This window comes from Ylistrum balloti, unplaced genomic scaffold (assembly GCF_031769215.1).
Source record: "Ylistrum balloti isolate Yb309-2 unplaced genomic scaffold, AGI_CSIRO_Ybal_v1 Utg369686, whole genome shotgun sequence".
NCBI lineage: Eukaryota > Metazoa > Mollusca > Bivalvia > Pectinida > Pectinidae > Ylistrum > Ylistrum balloti.
In genome coordinates, this window is record NW_026781924.1 from 635,345 (window position 1) to 654,427 (window position 19,083).

Sequence of the window (19,083 nt, forward strand, 5' to 3'; positions counted from 1 at the left end):
GCCTCTCTCTAAAAACAGCTGTTACTCTTTCCCTTGATGATGTAAGGCAGCTGATATCAGATTTCTCGATCTCTGTTTCTATAAGGAGTGACACTAACACAAAATCCCTTCATGTCATCAACGCCTGTCCAAAAATCATTTTTCTATGGGATCTTTACAATCTTCTGCCACATTACTGCAGGCGTTGCTGAATTGAGCCTTTTTTATACGATCATAAAATTTTCTAGTTAAGTGTGGTAACAAATGGCTGTGTTCAGTTGCCAAGGTCAATGAAAGGTTTTATTTGCTCCTAATGAACACTTATCCAAGAAATTTTTGGAGAATGATGGCATTCCAATGATTGCAAAGAATGTTCTGACATCCGATTGGTTGATGTTTTGACAGCCAGCCAATCAGAAGCTACATACAATTCTGTTACAATTTGTGGACATTTAGTGACATTTCGGTTGTAATAAAGTTGTGTAGTAAGTGTCAGTGTGTATACACTTTGCAGTACCTCAGTGCAGAGTCAGTATGTAAAATACATATAGAGCCTACTAGGAAAGCAACAACATTAGATTTGCCAACATTAAAGCTTGTCTCCGACCTTGATTTTTTGGTGGCATTGGTTCCAATAATTCTAAACACCCAGCCAACCATCTAGGTATTTATAGTTAGTTGTTGTCCAAGCCTTTTAACTTGTTAACCCCTTTTAAATGTACAACCTAGACAATGTTGTAAGTGGTTTTTTTTAAGGTTTTTGCATTGGCTTCAGAATATACTGTCAGTGGAAAAATAAGAAAATAGAAAAAAATGGAATTCTTTGGATGTAGGACTAAAGAGAGCAGAACAGACCATCGAGATGTGGGTAGGGTATGGTGCATTTTGGTCTATTGGAAGGAAACAGAAAAAGGCTACATTCCTACTTTGGATAGGGGATGGGAGGATTGTGTATTTGGAAGAATGGGGTGGGAGGAAGAGCTGTGGGGCAAAAAAAACTGAGGCTTGGATGTATAAGAAGTAGTGTATTTTAGCCTCTTTGGAGGAAACAAAATATTGAGACTTGGGATCAGTTGTGGGAGGGTGGGGGTTGAGGGTAGGGATAGGGGTTGGGGATGGGGATAGGGGGTGGGGATGGGTATAGGGGATGGGGTTGGATAGTGTATTTGAAAGGGGGGAGGGAACAGAACATTGAGATTTGGATGGATTGGAAATAGTGTATTTTGGCCTCATGGAAGGGAATGGAACATGAAGACTTAGATGGATGGGATGGTTTTTGGCCTCTTAGGAGGAAACAGAACACTGAGACTTGGAAATACATTAGGTGTGTCTACTAAAGAGGTGTTTTGTTGTTTGTCTGACTGTAGTTTGCTTTGTTAGCTTACCGTACATACTACATTTACATGACAAAACATCTATCAATTAAACACAATATTATATTTTGATAGAAATCTCAATGTCGTTTATTTCTGTAGTTCAACTCGCATTATTTTGTACTGATTTTACAATTGTTAATTTTATGTGTAATCCTTTTATATGCAACACAAATTATTTCTAAATCTCCTTTTCCTCAATCCTGATATGATGATGAGGAAACTGCTGTTGAGAGTTTTCTGACAGGTCGACCAGCTGTGGGAGTCAGCCATTGTTATACTTTACAAAGCAATGGTTTTGTTTTGTGGTTTTGCTTTGTCAATCTCAGTCGTTTGATCTCAAGTATTCAACACTTAATCATCCTGCTCTGGTTTTTCATAACCATTCCTCATGTTAAGGGTAGCAGGGTAGAAAGTTGGTCTTCATACAAACCAACATGTATAGTTGCCAGCCTCTGTACTTTTCATATTTGAACTTACCATGAATATCAGAAATTGGTTTTTGGGTTTAAACCAGATGATTTTCTGCTTCTATTGTTTAAATGTTCACTTATATTTTTAAATACAAAAAGTTCTTTAAATATTACAATCCCACACGAAACCTTATGCACTACATACATTTATGATATTTTAGAAGCGATTTTTGCCCAAGGAAAGGAAAGGTGATATTGTGATACTATGCTCTCTTCGATACCTGTTAAGAGGAAAAAAAATAAAATGTCAGAATTTTCTTTTTGATTTAAAAATATTTGTCCTGGGAAGAACAGATAGATCTTAATGTCAATGCTTACATAGAGGTAACATCGCAATGAGGATGGGAAATCAGTTCTGGTTTCTTCACAGCTTTCTCATAGAAAGCAATGGAAAAGACATGATTTTGTATTAGTTTTCAAAACTTTTTTTTTAAGGAGGAACTGGCTTATCTTAAGGTGAGTGTAACATATAAAAAAGAGTTTCTGTGAAATTGATATTGGTGATATAATCGGTATGTATTTGATGAATGTGTTGTTTCTAATTGGCAGTAAACATAGCTGCTATGGCTGTTTAGATTTTTTCCCATGATGAGAGAGATTTTACTCAGTGGAGATTTTGAATCATTTTCCCATTATATCTGGCATTATTTTAGTTTTGAAGTCAGATATTAACATAATCTAGTATATAGTCTTTAGGAAGTGGGTGTATGTATATTTTCTGATGTAAAAACGGATTGTGTTAAATTATATATTGCACAATGAGAGTTGAAGACGAGGTTGCAGATGGTACTACAGTTGCAATGTTGAAATCATGTGTCTGTAATTTAGGTGGGAGAGGGTGTTATTGGATGATGCATGGTGCTGTGTGATATATAGTTACATACACTATGTTTGCCAGCTTGGGAAGGTGTGTGTCGTCCCATCCATCACCTTCCTGCCACTCTCACCTGCATCTCGTTAGCTGCATGCAGTCCTCTATATTTGCTGAAACATTGGACTGCTGTCTTCGTTAAAGTCTTCGCATTCCAAGTAAATAAATCTGTACACCGTCATCTGTTAGAGTTTTGTTTATAAGCTAATACATCAACTCTTTCACACTGTTCTTCGTGATATTTTCATTTAGTTTCGAAACTGATCTGATCTAGATGTGATTTGTTTCCTTAGAATTTATTTACTGAATGATTAACTTAAAACTTGAGTCTGTATCATAACTTCATATTAAACTTCATTTGGTTACTTTATAAAATCTTTTACAAAGTACAACATTGGTGTTGTGTGTAATTTTGCCAAGGTCACTGAGCCACATCATTGTTAAACACTGGTGACATGTACTGTTGTCAAGGTAAGAGTGCCACGTTATTGACAGACATTGGTGACATGTAGTGTTGTCAAGGTAAGAGTGCCACGTTATTGACAGACATTGGTGACATGTAGTGTTGTCAAGGTAACAGTGCCACATTATTGACAGACATTGGTGACATGTAGTGTTGTCAAGGTAACAGTGCCACATTATTGTCAGACATTGGTGACATGTAGTGTTGTCAAGGTAACAATGCCACATTATTGTCAGACATTGGTTACAAGTATTATTGTCAAGGAATAAAAATTGTCACATCATTGCAGCAATGTTGGTTAGATATGAATTATATATTGTTACCATGGGAACCATTTTGGATTGTTGTCAGTGTTATTTTTGTATAAATCAGTTTCTTGACAGGAGGCAATGATCAGCTGGTCAGTCTACACTGATCTGGAGTAGCATTAGTTGCCTCATTGGGTTACACGGTATTTGTATAGTTGACTCTGACTACTCTAAACAAATTCCTCACATGGTTGGGCCTATTGCTATCCCGATGATAAAGATTGTCTGTGATGATGATGTCTGCTGGAAAGGATACTTTCCTCAAGACCAGCGATGTGTGATGGCTGAATCATATACACAGATAATACACGTTTATTTGGGAAGTGGAAAGGTCTCCACGACTGCTAGGCCAGAGACTATATACAGAGACTTCCGGTAATAAACAGTTATTACGAAGGACCTGTTAGACTTTTTGTGTCATTGTCCCTGTTATTTATGGCAGATTTATAGGTTTCAGTGATACTTATCTTTGTGTTGTCTGAAGTTCCAATCTGTACAAGTGTACATGTATAGCCATGTTAGCTACAAATTGGTGTGGATAGAGATAGATGTAGATCTGTCAGTATCCTGATTGTTTTAGAGGGAGATGTAGGTCTGTCAGTATCCTGGTTGTTTTAGAGGGAGATGTAGGTCTGTCAGTATCCTGATGTTTTCGAGGGAGATGCTGGTCTGTCAGTATCCTGGTTGTTTTAGAGGGAGATGTAGGTCTGTCAGTATCCTGGTTGTTTTAGAGGGAGATGTAGGTCTGTCAGTATCCTGGTTGTTTTAGAGGATGATGTTGGTCTGACAGTATCCTGGTTGTTTTAGAGGGAGATGTAGGTCTGTCAGTATCCTGATTGTTTTAGAGGGAGATGTTGGTCTGTTAATATCCTGGTTGTTTTAGAGGGAGATGTAGGTCTGTCAGTATCCTGATGTTTTCGAGGGAGATGCTGGTCTGACAGTGTCCTGGTTGTTTTAGAGGGAGATGTAGGTCTGTCAGTATCCTGGTTGTTTTAGAGGGAGATGTAGGTCTGTCAGTATCCTGGTTGTTTTAGAGGATGATGTTGGTCTGTCAGTATCCTGGTTGTTTTAGAGGGAGATGTAGGTCTGTCAGTATCCTGATTGTTTTAGAGGGAGATGTAGGCTTGTCAGTATCCTGATTGTTTTAGAGGGAGATGTAGGTCTGTCAGTATCCTGATTGTTTTAGATGGAGATGTAGGTCTGTCAGTATCCTGATTGTTTTAGAGGGAGATGTAGGCTTGTCAGTATCCTGGTTGTTTTAGAGGATGATGTTGGTCTGTCAGTATCCTGTTTGTTTTAGAGATAGATGTAGGTCTGTCAGTATCCTGGTTGTTTTTGAGGGCGATGTTGGTCTGTCAGTATCCTGGTTGTTTTACATGCCCATGTGTATGGAGGTCTTGTCCTCTCTGTATATGTAGTAGGACATGACGTGTGATACAGACCTCTTTGATCAATGATAAATGTACAAAAATACATACAATCTTAACAGGGATTTGCTTTGTGTTGTCATATTTAGCTCCTGAACTGGAACATATGTAGTCATATCATTATCAGTGATGGGTACAAAATACTCTTCGTTGTTCTTATCTGATATGTAACCATTGACTGGTGCTAAACAAACCTGTCAGATCAATGATAAATTTACAAGAATACTAAGATGTTGATTGCGTGCCACTGATGGTGACCGCTTCAGTGTGGGTCAGATGATGAAGTGAGGAGATCACCTAAGCTCTGACATAATTTCCCCTGAGATCAATGGTCTGTGTAAAAATAGTGTTGTTTGTCCATTTTGTTTCTGTCCTTCCTATAGCTTCTATTTCTTATGTATAAGCTGAGTACAGGGGGCCTTATAAGCCTGGACTAGTGGGAATTCCCCTTAAGACAAGCAGTGGAGAGTCTGACTTGAAACAGTATGATTGCGGGTTTGATTTTCCATTACTCCGTCCTATTACAAACTTGGTACAGTTGATCACAACAAGGGTAGAAGCTATAGGAGATTGAGGTGCTTCCTTGGACATACTGAACACCTGGGTTGTTGTCTTCAAGGTCAAATGAGTAGTATAGAAATTGAGAGTACAGGTCACCAAATGCCCCCCCTTGTCCCCGTTCCCCTTTCCCTCCCTACTCTGAAGCATTCATATCAATACTTCCTTTCTATAAACTGTTGGATTCAGTGTACTTTTATGCCTGTATGATGACTTATATTTATTTTCCAAACATTTTAATTCTAAAATGATTTTCTTCCTGTCTGTAGAAACAATAGATAACTTCAATATAAGTTTGAATTAGCACTATAGGCAGTTTAATTTTACAAATGCTATCTGGTATCAAGTACATTATGTAGAAACAAATGTTTTTCTTGGAAGATTCCTTACAAACAAATTTTGTATCCATCAAGAATAAGATTGTATAATACGTCTCTTATAAAAGTTATCAGAAATATTTAGATATATATCATTACATATGTTTAATATCATTTTACCTGTATGGAAGAGAAGTATTTAGGAAAAGCATCTTTTGTTATGGTTTGTTCTGACATGTGTTTAGAATCACAGTTTAAAGCTTTGAGGTTGTTACAATGTTCAGGTGGTGATGAAGGAGAAACAATTCAGTATCAAAGTGATTCCTAACTACACAGATAAGATTATGTAGCTACTTGGTTTCTTTCTCGAGTTTTACAGAAAATTGAAATAAAAGTATGTTTATTTAATTTACTTGACATTTGTAAACAATTATAATAAACACAAGTAAGTGTGTGCTTTTTGGTTGGGAATGTTTTAATGTTGTAGCCCACACAACATCAGACATGTGTATAGATGTTTGTACCTTTGTTACCTAATCTGAACAATGGACTCTGTTGACTATGCTATCTGGAGCAGTCTAAAGTGTGATATAGGGGATTTGGAAAATTTTGTAGAATCACTGCAGAAAAATTGACATGTTTACAGGTTGCGAAAGTTTGCCATGTTTTTCCTCTTTATGAAGTTGATCAGTGTGTTTATGTAACATTTGCTGGAGATTTCTGGTTTATTGGACAAGATAAATGCATTTCAGGCTTTGAACTAGATAGCTGTAAATGCATTGGCTGTAAACTAGATTGCTGTTTGTTTATAGGTCACTATCAGCGATTTGAAAAATCATGACATCCAATTTTTTTTTTCTTTTTAAAGACGATGCCCTACCACCAGAATATTTTTTTATCTGCTTTAACACAGCAAATTGCCATCGGATCTTGAAAGTTTGATGGTATAATGATTCGTTTTCAGATTTTACCACCGTTTATTGCCATAATCAGACAGTAAGCCATTTATCAAGTAATCGCTAGGGGAGGTCTTATGTAACCTAGGATCCTGGTTGGCATACTGAGATGTGTGATCTAGGGGTCACAGAAAGGCGCGTCATAACACCTTCTGACAACAGATAACTTCTCCAAATAGAAATTTGTCTTATCTAGCACAGTAGGAAAATTGGGAAAGAAAAGTTGATGAGTAAAACGAAAGTGGGATGGAAGGAGGTTTTTGAAGGTCAATGAAAAGTAAGGGTACTTGGTACATCAGCTGTGTTAGAGGAACTAATTGCTTACTAAATCTGTCAAGTCTTTTTGCCTTTTATAATTTCCTTCTGTTAGCTATCGTATGTATAGTTTAATATTCCTTTGTTCCTACAAACTCAAGTCTTTTCTCACTTCTGGACTTATATTATGATTCTCAACTCTTCATTTTCTGTCGAGACTTTCTGGTCCTGTGCTTGAACTTTGACCAATTATATGGCAGTATTGTTTTTAAAACAATAATTAGGTACCATGCTTAAAATACTCCCATTTTTCAGCACTTGGTTTTCTGTCAATGAAGTGGGTAGGTCAATGATTGTACCATGCTGCCATATATTTTGTGGCTTTGTGAAGCATTCTGCCAAATCAAATAATGGGAGGCCCATTTCTCTTCATCACATAACCATCATCACATGGTATTATATGGTGTCTCTTACACCAGGACACTAATTGTGTCTTTGTTCTGCCGGAATCTTTTTGACATCTTGATTTGAACAGAAACATATCCTAGGGGGCTTTTATAGCCCTGGTCCTCCACGATGTACTAAGTGTGCTGGGTTTCTGTATCTGTAATTATATACCATTGAGGCTTACAGAAAAATGCCTTTTCACTTCCACATTCATAGTATTGTCCCACCGCAAGCACGTTTTCTTTAGTCATTCTCAAGTCAAGGTCTGCAAGTGCACATTAGCTGTAGCTGTGTTGTTCATTCTGTGTTGGTTTTCTGTAGCTGTTTATAAGGTCTCTCTTAAAGTTGTTTCCAGAGTTAATTACTTGCCTGAGATTTTTTAGGAATTCAATTCATTTGTCTCTTCTGGTGAATGACTTTTTATGATTTTAGGTTAATATCTTGGTGACAGCAGACCTCCGGTTTGAGTTACACATTACACGTTATTCACGTACCTTATTTCTCCTGTAGTAAGCCCTATAGACCAACATGTTACTTCTTACACTCAAAGTGAAGGACGGATTAATTATTACAATATCATAGGAAAGTCTTTTGGTTTTAAAATTCTTTCAGTGGTGGGTTTTTTGTCCCACAAATAAGGTACAGATACAGGCATTGCCATCATCTTTTTAATATTTAATGAGATTACAGTCCAAGCTTAATTTTGATTTGCTGTTGACTTCTAGAAAATACAAGAGTCCATTTGTACCCCAAATGTGTTTTATCTCTCAATGTGATGTGATTTTTTCCATGTGTTTGTTTGTAATAAAACATTCACGTTTCATTACGTACACTACATTCCTTAGTTAATTGTGTTAAGTATTGATGTATGTACAACAAGAGTCAGCTCAGAAATGTGATCTTTTGACAGTAAAAGCTAGAACTTATTCCTTCCTACTCCTTATCTCATCCTTCTTTTGTTTCTTGTATGTCCATTTCCCAGCCTTTCTCATCATTTATTTCCCTACCCACCATCTTGTATCTCCCCCAACTGCCTTTTCTTCTCAGTTCCTTAAAACTTTCTTTCCAAATTTCCTGCTCTACAGTTACTCAATCTTCCTCTCCTAATTTCTTCACCTTTGTGTAGCCAGATGTAGCAGTATTTGTTTTAACTACCTTTGATGTCTTGCTACTTTACGCTGTGAATCTGTAGTTACTGAACATTTTGGCTCTCCGTATCAAAGTCTTGTAAAACTTTGGTTTATATGAAGTTTTTATAATGTGGTAGAATGTGAAACAGACGTTCTTGTTTTTAATCTGCCAAAAACACTTATTCTCTTAAGGTTTGTCTTTGTTAGAACATTCCTATAACTATATATTAAATTGCTGGCAAGTTGATATCCAGGTGTGATACAGTGATACTTTCTGAGTTGGTATTAAAGTGGAACCAGTTGAACAGAATATGATATATATATAGTGGTAAAGATTCATCTTTATAGCATGTATATTGTGGAGAAGTTGAAGTTGTTAGCTAGTGGTATAAGGTAAAGTTGATAGGATATCAAGTTGAAAAGTTGAAATGGAAAGGATAGATGGTGGTCTAAAATGAATATGATATAGTGTTAGATATATAAATGAATATGATATAGTGGTAGGTATCTATATGGATAGGATATAGTGGTAGGTACATATATGGATAGGATATAGTGGTAGGTACATATATGGATAGGATATAGTGGTAGGTATCTAAATGGATAGGATATAGTGGTAGGTATCTAAATGGATAGGATATAGTGGTAGGTATCTAAATGGATAGGATATAGTGGTGGTTAAAAAATTGATTGGTTATAGCGTTAGGTAATAAATGGATAGTGTAGTAGTAGGTACATAAATGGATAGGATATAGTGGTAGGTATCTAAATGGATAGGATATAGTGGAAGGTATCTAAATGGATAGGATATAGTGGTAGGTATGTATATAAGTAGATAGGATAAAATTGTAGGTACATAAATGGAAAATATATTGTGGAAGGTATCTTAATGGATAGGATTTAGTGGTAGTTATAAAATGGATAGGTTAGTGAAAGGTATCTAAAGGGATAATATATAGAGTTCGATATAAGACTGAGTAGGATATAATATTTCAACTAGATAGCATTTTAGTGGTAGTGAAGAATGAAAACTACCTTAGTACAATCTGGGAATCTGGGTTACTCCTTGAGTTATGGAGAGATTGTAGTGAAGGAAGAAGCCATTTGGAACCATCATACATCTTCATGCATTTCAAACACCTGCCTCCATGTTAAGATATTTAAGTGGAAATTAGAGATTGTAGATCTATATTCTGATTGTAGTAATAACATTCTCATACTCAACATTCTAACATCTTCCAGGTGTAAATGAATGTTTATATTGGTAGGTTGAAGATATTGAAGTATACACAATATATTCTGTATATTTATTGTAATAGGAACACCTGAAGTAGTTTTACTCAAGGCTGAAGTATGTGTACAGTATAAATTTTTATCATGTTTTGTTAGTAATCCTTACACAAATTGTCCAATACTTGGTATAAATCATGGTAAATACCTAGTTATGTGCTTGTACATATGTAAAATGCCATTGGTTTAAATACATCTGGAGATATTTATTAGACTTATGAGAATTTTAATCAACTTTATGTACAGTGAATTAGTTTACAGTCTGTTTGAAAAACTTTAAAATAAAGGTTTCAGAGTATTATATATAACCGTGAGTAAGGGATTAATTATTAATTAGACTGTGATGTTATTAATTATCAAATGTACTCATTTTAAATGATATACTATTACTTGCTTTAAGCCAAACTTATACCAGCATTTCTGAACTTTTGAACTGATTAATGAAATCACAGCAACTATAACTTACTATGTATATATCTACTGGGAGTCTAGTGTTTTTGGTGTTCATGTGCGGCTTATTTGTAGGAAACATTTCACAACTTCCTGTGTGAATTATTTGATAGGAGCCTTATGCAACTTCCTGTCCGACTTATTTGTAGGAAACATTTTACAACTTCCTGTGTGACTTATTTTTAGGAAACATTTCACAACTTCCTGTGTGACTTACTTGTAGGAAACATCACACAACTTCCTGTGTGACTTAATTGCAGGAAACATCACACAACTTCCTGTGTGACTTAATTGCAGGAAACATCACACAACTTCCTGTGTGACTTAATTGCAGGAAACATCACACAACTTCCTGTGTGACTTATTTGCAGGAAACATCACACAACTTCCTGTGTGACTTATTTGTAGGAAACATCACACAACTTCCTGTGTGACTTAATTGCAGGAAACATCACACAACTTCCTGTATGACTTATTTATGGGAAACATTTCACAACTTCCTGTGTGACTTACTTGTAGGAAACATCACACAACTTCCTGTGTGACTTATTTGCAGGAAACATCACACAACTTCCTGTGTGACTTACTTGCAGGAAACATCACACAACTTCCTGTGTGACTTATTTGCAGGAAACATCACACAACTTCCTGTGTGACTTATTTGTAGGAAACATCAGACAACTTCCTGTCCGACTTATTTGTAGGAAACATCACACAACTTCCTGTGTGACTTAATTGCAGGAAACATCACACAACTTCCTGTGTGACTTATTTGCAGGAAACATCACACAACTTCCTGTGTGACTTATTTGCAGGAAACATCACACGACTTCCTGTATGACTTATTTATGGGAAACATTACACAGTTTCCAATCTGACTTATTTGAGGGGAACAATAATATAGAACTTCCTTTCTGATTTATTTGTATGAAAGAATTTGTTGCTTTTTGACATGATTGTCTGCGCAGAGTCTAATAGAAATTTGTGACAAGGAAATATATATCACCCCCAGTTAGTACCCTGGATGCTCCAGGTACATACATCACCTCCAGTTAGTACCCTGGATGCTCCAGGTACATACATCACCTCCAGTTAGTACCCTGGATGCTCCAGGTACATACGTCACCCCCATTTAGTACCCTGGATGCTCCAGGTGCATACGTCACCCCCAGTTAGTACCCTGGATGCTCCAGGTGCATACGTCACCCCCAGTTAGTACCCTGGATGCTCCAGGTGCATACGTCACCTCCAGTTAGTACCCTGGATGCCCCAGGTGCAGGCATTTTGTACGGTTCACTCTGCATTAATGCACTGATATGTTTGAATGATAAGTGTGTATGTTAGCTATTAGTGTGATACAAATAGATGAGGGTTACAGGTATAGAGATAGCCTAGGTAGTCTGTGTTGGATGGTCGGATGCCAGCACATTGATTTGGCTTGGTGTGTATATAATGATACAACAGTTAACTACATTTGTATGTCATTTTGGGTACAGACACAACAGGTGCCCCCCCTTGTTCTCCCTAAATACCTGCCATACACAATCACTGTCTACACAACACATTATAACCTGGCCAGCTCTGTCAGGTATATAGTACAGTGAGTGTACCTGGAGAACTCTATCGAAGTCAATAGAAATTTGAGGAATTCCTTAGGGTTTTATAAAGAATGTTTCATAAGGTTCAAGCATGTTGATGATTACTTTTTGTATGTCATGTATGTTTTCATTAAAGTGATAATTTATCATTCCTCTGTCATTTCAAGGTCAGTAGCATACAGCATTCATCATTTCATTATTGTCGTAATTTCGTTTTCTGGCTCCTAAACTATCACAGATACAGATATAGAACTGTTATTTGGTACTTGTCCTGTCATAATGGTATTCATGTCAAGATTAATTTGGGTGTGGTAATTTCTTAATTTTAAGTGAAATTTTCATAAAACAAAAAGACCAATATTGGAGAGCCTTGCCTAAAGCAAATAGGAATTAAGAAAATTGAAATCATTTCACTTAAATCTGAATTCAGATTCTTTTCCATAAATTCTGCAGGCAGAACTTCAATTTTATTTCATGAGTCATAAGAACAAAAAGCCGATAACACCGAAATGTTCCAAACTTCTCCTTGGTTGCAACACACATCTAGTTTTCTTTACATGGTATTCATATTGATTGAAAATGCACAGGAGTAGTGTAAATTATGTTCCCAGAAAAGGAAACAGATAAAGCTGTTGCTGTTTCTGCATCTCTCTTAATTGTCATCATTTCTTACTGAAAGTATCTGTGTTGTATAACATTCAAGGCCTGGTCATTTTCCCCTGGTGGCCTCTTGAATTTCTTTGCTCAAAATCAAACCAGTGCATTCTTTTTTAGGATTGCTTGTGGGGCACAAAGGTTCAAGGTCAAAATCACTGTTACTATAAATAGAAAATTGTTGTTTGATCACTCAATTTTCCTTTGGTCAGTTCAACTCTGAACTTCTGTAAAAAAAAAACTGCCAAGAAGTAAAGGTTATTCAGTTTATGAGCAGTGTTGCTATGAAATGAAACTTGGTTTCCTAGGGTTTCTTAAGCACATCAACCCAAATTTCATTAATAGTTTGCTTATTTAGAATGCTTGCTTAAAATAAGTGATTCTAGAACGGGATTTGTCTTTTGATAATCATATTAATGTTGGAACACAAGCAACACATCCCCTGCGATGGAATTGTGAATTTGCATTAAAGATGGAGAGGAATTAATTTTAGATCTGTAAGTCATTATAAAGTGGTTGCTTTCTGAAAGCATGAGATGTTTGTGATTCTGAGGGACATTGGAAAAGAGATATATACTTTTTAAGTATCAAACATTTATCATTCTGTTACTTTTAAGTTTTATTGTTCTGTGTGTTTTAGGCATTTGAAGATGAGCTCAAACGACGTCAGAGCAAGGTTGACTCCATCAGTCAGAAGGGTGAGGAGCTTCGTCATGAAGGAGCCTCTGCTATATTAGAACCAGAACTTGCTGGTTTGAATAAGAGGCTTGCAGATGTCAGCAACCAGGTGGTACGATACAGGGGACAGCCTGTTACGGAGGAGACAACTGCAGACTCTGCATTCATCTCAAGGTCAAGGGCACCAGCCTTGATGACTTCTCCCATGGCAACATCAAGAAGATCACCTACACAATTCCTCGACAGCCTTCACAAGATCTTGGACCAGATTGCAAACATACAAGGAATGCTAAGATCTCCTGAGCTGCACAGCAAAGACTATGAGAATCTCTCCCAACAAGAAAGGCTTCTCAAGGTAACTTACACAAACTTGAATTCGAAGAATGTCACCTGCCATAAGGGAACTCTATTTCAAGACTGTCACACACCAAAGTCATTGAAACAGTGCTGGATTCTTTCAGCAAGGTGCACAGTACTAAAGGAGATAATATTTTTTCCCTATTTTGATGTCATTAGATTTGGAGGAGTGTCATATCATTGTGATGGTGAAATTTCACTACAAAATGACCCTTTAGATGGCCCAATTTCAAGAAAGCACTATTCTCTACCTAATTGCAATGATTGGACTATTTCAAACAACTGAGTACTTGTCCAGATTTAGACAAATTTTTAAAGCATTTTTTCTGTACCTTCTACACACTCATTTAAACTGTTAGAAATATCTGTATAAAAAAAGTAAGAAAAGTATCTTTTCATCACCTTCAGAAGGTGTTTAATGGTTCAGGGTTTGATATCAACTCTATTTACATATGTATATAGATATCTTTAAATATGAAAAAAATACGGACGGTCTGTGTTAGCCTGGTAAATACTAGCCTCAATATAACACTTATCTAGAGAGAACTCAGGTTCTCAGGTCGAATCGGTTGGGCAGAAGACTTGTAAACCAGAATGATCCTAAATCCTATCCCTACTAGAGCCATTGAACCTTTGGTCCACTTGCCACCATTTAGAGTCCTGGAAGACATTTACAGACACAATTAGCCTTGCTCCAAAAGCATCATTGTTGGTGATGGAACTTGAAAGATACCTACTTTTCTGCAGGAGAGGGAGTAGGTAAACCTGGAAAATTCTTGTCTAGAGAGGTCTTCTCTATAGCTTGGTTGCCAGAGGTCCTGGGTTTGATCCCTGAGGGAGGCAAAGAAAGGGGAATGATATCATCTTCAGTTTTCTCGTTGGATAAGATAACAGGCATTTTTATGTCTGTCATTTGTACCTTCTAAAGACCTTGGAATATCTGATGTAACCTGGTAATGTAAATGTTATATAATCTGATATAAATAAGTGCTTTTCTGTATTCTAAATTCTGAAGATATTTTGTTTTACAATATGCAGAAACATTAGATTGCTAACATACTTTAGTGTGATTTTTGACACATCAGCCTTACTTCAAAATAGCTTTTAGTTAGTTTGTTATCAGATTGTAAAAACAGCCACTTCATGTAAGATTCCTGTCAACATCTCATTAAAAAGTGATAGACACTCAAAAAATTTGGAGCTATACTCTTTCAGCCTTTGAGTCATCTTCCCTGTCCTTGATTTCTCTCAGTTTCCATACTGTTCATCTTTAATTTTTCTCTGTTTCTGTGCTGTTCGTCTTCAATTTCTCTCCGTTTCTGTGCAGTTCATCCTTGATTTCTCTCTGTTTCTGTACCCTCATCCTTGATTTCTCTGTATCTCTGCTCTACCTCCTTGATTTTTCTGTATCTGTGCTCTCTGTCCTTGATATCTCTCTCTTTCTCTGTACTCTACCTCCTTGATTTCTCTGTATCTGTGCTCTCTGTCCTTGATATCTCTCTCTTTCTCTGTACTCTACCTCCTTGATTTCTCTGTATCTGTGCTCTCTGTCCTTGATATCTCTCTCTTTCTCTGTACTCTACCTCCTTGATTTCTCTGTATCTGTGCTCTCTGTCCTTGATATCTCTCTCTTTCTCTGTACTCTACCGTCTTGATTTCTCTGTTTCTGTGCTCTACCTCCTTGATTTCTCTCTCTTTCTGTACCTTGCCTCCTTGATTTCTCTGTCTCTGTGCTCTACCTCCTTGGTTTCTCTCTCTTTCTGTACTCTCCCTCCTTGATTTCTCTGTCTTTGTGCTCTACCTCCTTGATTTCTCTCTGCTTCTGTGCTCCCCCTCCTTGATTTCTCTCTGTTTCTGTACTCCACCTCCTTGATTTCTCTCTGTTTCTGTACCTTGCGTCCTTGATTTCTCTGTATCTTTGCATTCCCTCCTTGATTTCTCTGTATCTTTGCTCTCCCTCCTTGATTTCTCTGTATCTTTGCTCTCCCTCCTTGATTTCTCTGTTCCTGTGCTGCTCTCTGTGTCTGTGCTTTTCGTCATCGTAGGTTTTCTCTGTTACCATGCTGTTCATCCTTGATTTTTCTCTTTTTTGTGCTGCCTGTCCGTTTTTGATATGTGATATAAATAACTTTTCATCTCCGCACTAAAAACATCAGCTTTGCTTATGTTTGGCAATAGTGGCCCTATATATAGGTTTTCAAATACAAAAATATTTTAATTAAAACTTTGTAAATGTGAACCAGATGTTTCCATTAAAGAACTCTCCGCTTGATGTTTGTGTTCAACCATAATCATGACTTCAGCTATGCATCATTTCCTTTGTATGCTGATAGTAAGTGATAGATTAGATAAGATATCGGAAGTGTTTCTGTATGATGCAATGAACTTAATAATTAAAAATGTATCCTGACATTTTTGCTGGAAATTTCACACCACAATGAGTGAAGATATGGGCTCAAAGATCAAAATAGATATCAATTGAATTTGATTTTTTTTCAAATCATAAATTTAAGATCTTAGATACCACCTGTTAAGGAAAAAATCCTGCTGTACGGCACTTTTATGATTTTATCCCATGATATGCCTGTATGTTTTATGTCTATGTAATCACCTTGCAGGCTGTTAGCTTGTCACTGTATATTCAGGCAAGGTAAAATCTGCACACCCTTTAATTTGAAAATAGTCAATGCAATAGTATTACATGAGGTTGAATACATTGATCTATAATCTGAAGGTTAGCACTAATTTTTGTTAATTTTGTCATTTTAAAATATTTTGTTTACAATTAAGATTTTTTATGTGTGTTGAGTTGTAGAACATACATTGATCAGAAGTTTGAAATGCATCTTTTCAAAATGGTGGCTATTGGTGACCATCTTGGATTCAGATCTGCCTTTCTGAGGATCCTCTTGAGAATTTTTAGCTAAATTCAAATAGTGGAACTGAAAAAGCTGTGATGTTCATGAAAACTGTCATTTTGCAATCATGGTCATGACTTGCCACTGTCGATACTGTATTGAACATTTGACAAGGACTTTTTGAAAGTTAAATGAATATAATGTGGAAATACTGATTGTTTCGTTTGCAGAAGGTGAAGGAAGCACTGAACCAGGTACAGCCAGTTGTGGAGGAAGCTGAGCGAGGCCGACAGGAAGTACTACCCCACTGTAGTGGGGAGGAGGTGGGCAGGCTAAGGCTGGACATGGAACAGGTCATGGCCGAGTGGAGACAGGTTAATGACACCTACATCACCAGTCACAGGTCAGTGAAGGTTCACATTATCCGACACTACTACATCAGTATGATCCAGAGTGCCTGTGTTTTGGTGATACAGGTATTCCATTAATCTGTCTAAAACACTACCTCAATACCTCAAAGCTTTGTTTGATGAGTTTATCATCTTGTGAATGGTCATTTTGAGGTAGAGTCTTCCTATAGTAGGTGGTGGCTTCTTCACTGAACAACATATGGAAGGCCCATCACAATGATGACATGGTCTGCCACAGAAACACAAACGGCCAGAAAAAGGAAGCATCAAACTATACAACTGAGGTGGTTTCGCTGACACGCCCACCTCCCCTCTCTCTTGTATTCAGACCATTAGCCATTTGTATGTAAAGGTCACAATGATTGACCCATACAATCAATCGTACTGGAATCTCTATATAAAGGCCATCTGTCTATAAAGGCCCCTTTTCTCAGCTCCTGTTAATGGTATTTTTAGATAGATGGGACTGTAATTGTTATATTTTCTTAACCATATACCTGTAGTTATATAGTTATTTATTGTCTCCCCCTCAGAATCAGTCTATGTAAATCCCAAAAATTTATGTGATGTTAGAAGATGACACCCAGACTTATCCTTTCCTATGTAGATGTGGAGAACTATGCGTACTCTGATGACACAGACAAGTGTTGGCACTCCACATCTAGGATAAATTGTTGATTCTCTGATCACTAGATTCCTGAGATCAAACAACGTTCGGCTGATGTTGACTATCTCTAATGCACCCTAGTAGTCCCCCTACACATACATATGTGTAATACTTAGATGAGTAGGCTAGGGGATGTTTTCCTTCTGCAATCACTGGTTTGTACTCTGAGAATATTAAAGGGGCGTATGCATCAGTACCTCTGAGGAAAAATATTTAAAATGACGAAAACCTCTCTGATAATACTTATGATATTTTCATAATGTAGAATTACATGGACAACAGAGGTCTTAAGGATTTTCATGGAATAGATTAGATGATGTATACATTTTACATCATTTGTTCAAAACAATACTTAACCATTGATTAAGCAGAGGTGATGGCCAGAAATTTCATTGGAGTTACCTCCCTTTAAACTATTCAAACATGTCATAAAAAAAAAAGATAACTTTCTCAATAAAAATGAAATATGATGTTTAGATTGATAACTGACACCCAAAGTTTACTTTTGGCTAATTCTGACCTCTCTGTGTAGATTGTTATTTAAGTACATGTAGGTAGGTTATAACCTCTCTTATACCAAGGGCTTTTGGTTACCTGTTATCATGTTTCTTCATAAACCATTTAGATCAAAGTACTGTTATTTTCTTGTTTATTGACCCCAATAAACCCGAGTCTGACCCTTGTCCATGGGTGGTTAGATAATTAACTGTAAATTTTCTTGTTTAACACACCAACCCTGCCTGAAATGGTGTGCTATTTCATGGTTCTGATAACTTCCCTTGATTAAAAGTCTGTCTTGATTAAAAGTCTGTCTTACCTGGCCAGTGTTTTTGTTTGTCCCAGTGTTAATAACATTTTCTCCACTATATTGGTATATTTAACCCCTGCCTTGATCTCATTGATGTGATTTGGTCTGTGACTGGACAATCTAAGTAATTTCATTAACATATTTGATCCTGACATTTATCTTATTATCAAATTTTTTTTTATACCAATATACATGGCGTGGGTCAACTTAACAGCTTCATTAAGTTATAGAACACTATATTGATAATTTGATATGATAACAAATACTCTCAAAAGCAGACATCTACTTTTTAGCTTTTTTCATAATGTTAAAAGTTAAACTGTCATACTTCAGTGTAGACAATAGTGGGAGGAAGTATTATTTATATATTGTCTACTGAGATTGTGTACCAAAAGTTTTGCCCTTTTCATCCATGAACAGGGACAGCAATTTCAAAATAGGGCAAACATTTGTTACACTTATATAAGAATAGATAAAAGTCTAACTCTTCTATATAATCCTCAGAGAGTGAAATAAATTTGAAGCAAATTTGTGTATAATGGTATAAGGTTGAAATTAAGGTTGGGCGAAAATATCACGGCCCTTATACAGTGTCCTATACACATCACTGATGGTACCTCAGACTTTAAATGACTGTGAAGAATGAAATGTCTGTGCAGTATTACGATAAATTTCCCAATTATCCGCATATACTTAGTGTTAGTATATCAATGTCCTGCGGTATGTCTGTGGTCAATGGTATGACCATTACAGATA

At 36.6% G+C, this 19,083-nt stretch overlaps 1 protein-coding gene across 1 annotated transcript in view; it reads left to right on the plus strand.

The window, feature by feature from the left end:
- Positions 1–19,083, plus strand: part of LOC132564996 (dystrophin-like) — a gene marked incomplete at its 3' end in the record, with an annotated part of 240,840 nt that overhangs the window by 126,539 nt on the left and 95,218 nt on the right. The window contains exons 37-38 of the mRNA XM_060229602.1: positions 13,190–13,582; positions 16,673–16,845. Coding sequence (XP_060085585.1) covers positions 13,190–13,582; positions 16,673–16,845 — 566 coding nt within the window. The remainder of the gene's footprint in view (positions 1–13,189; positions 13,583–16,672; positions 16,846–19,083) is intronic.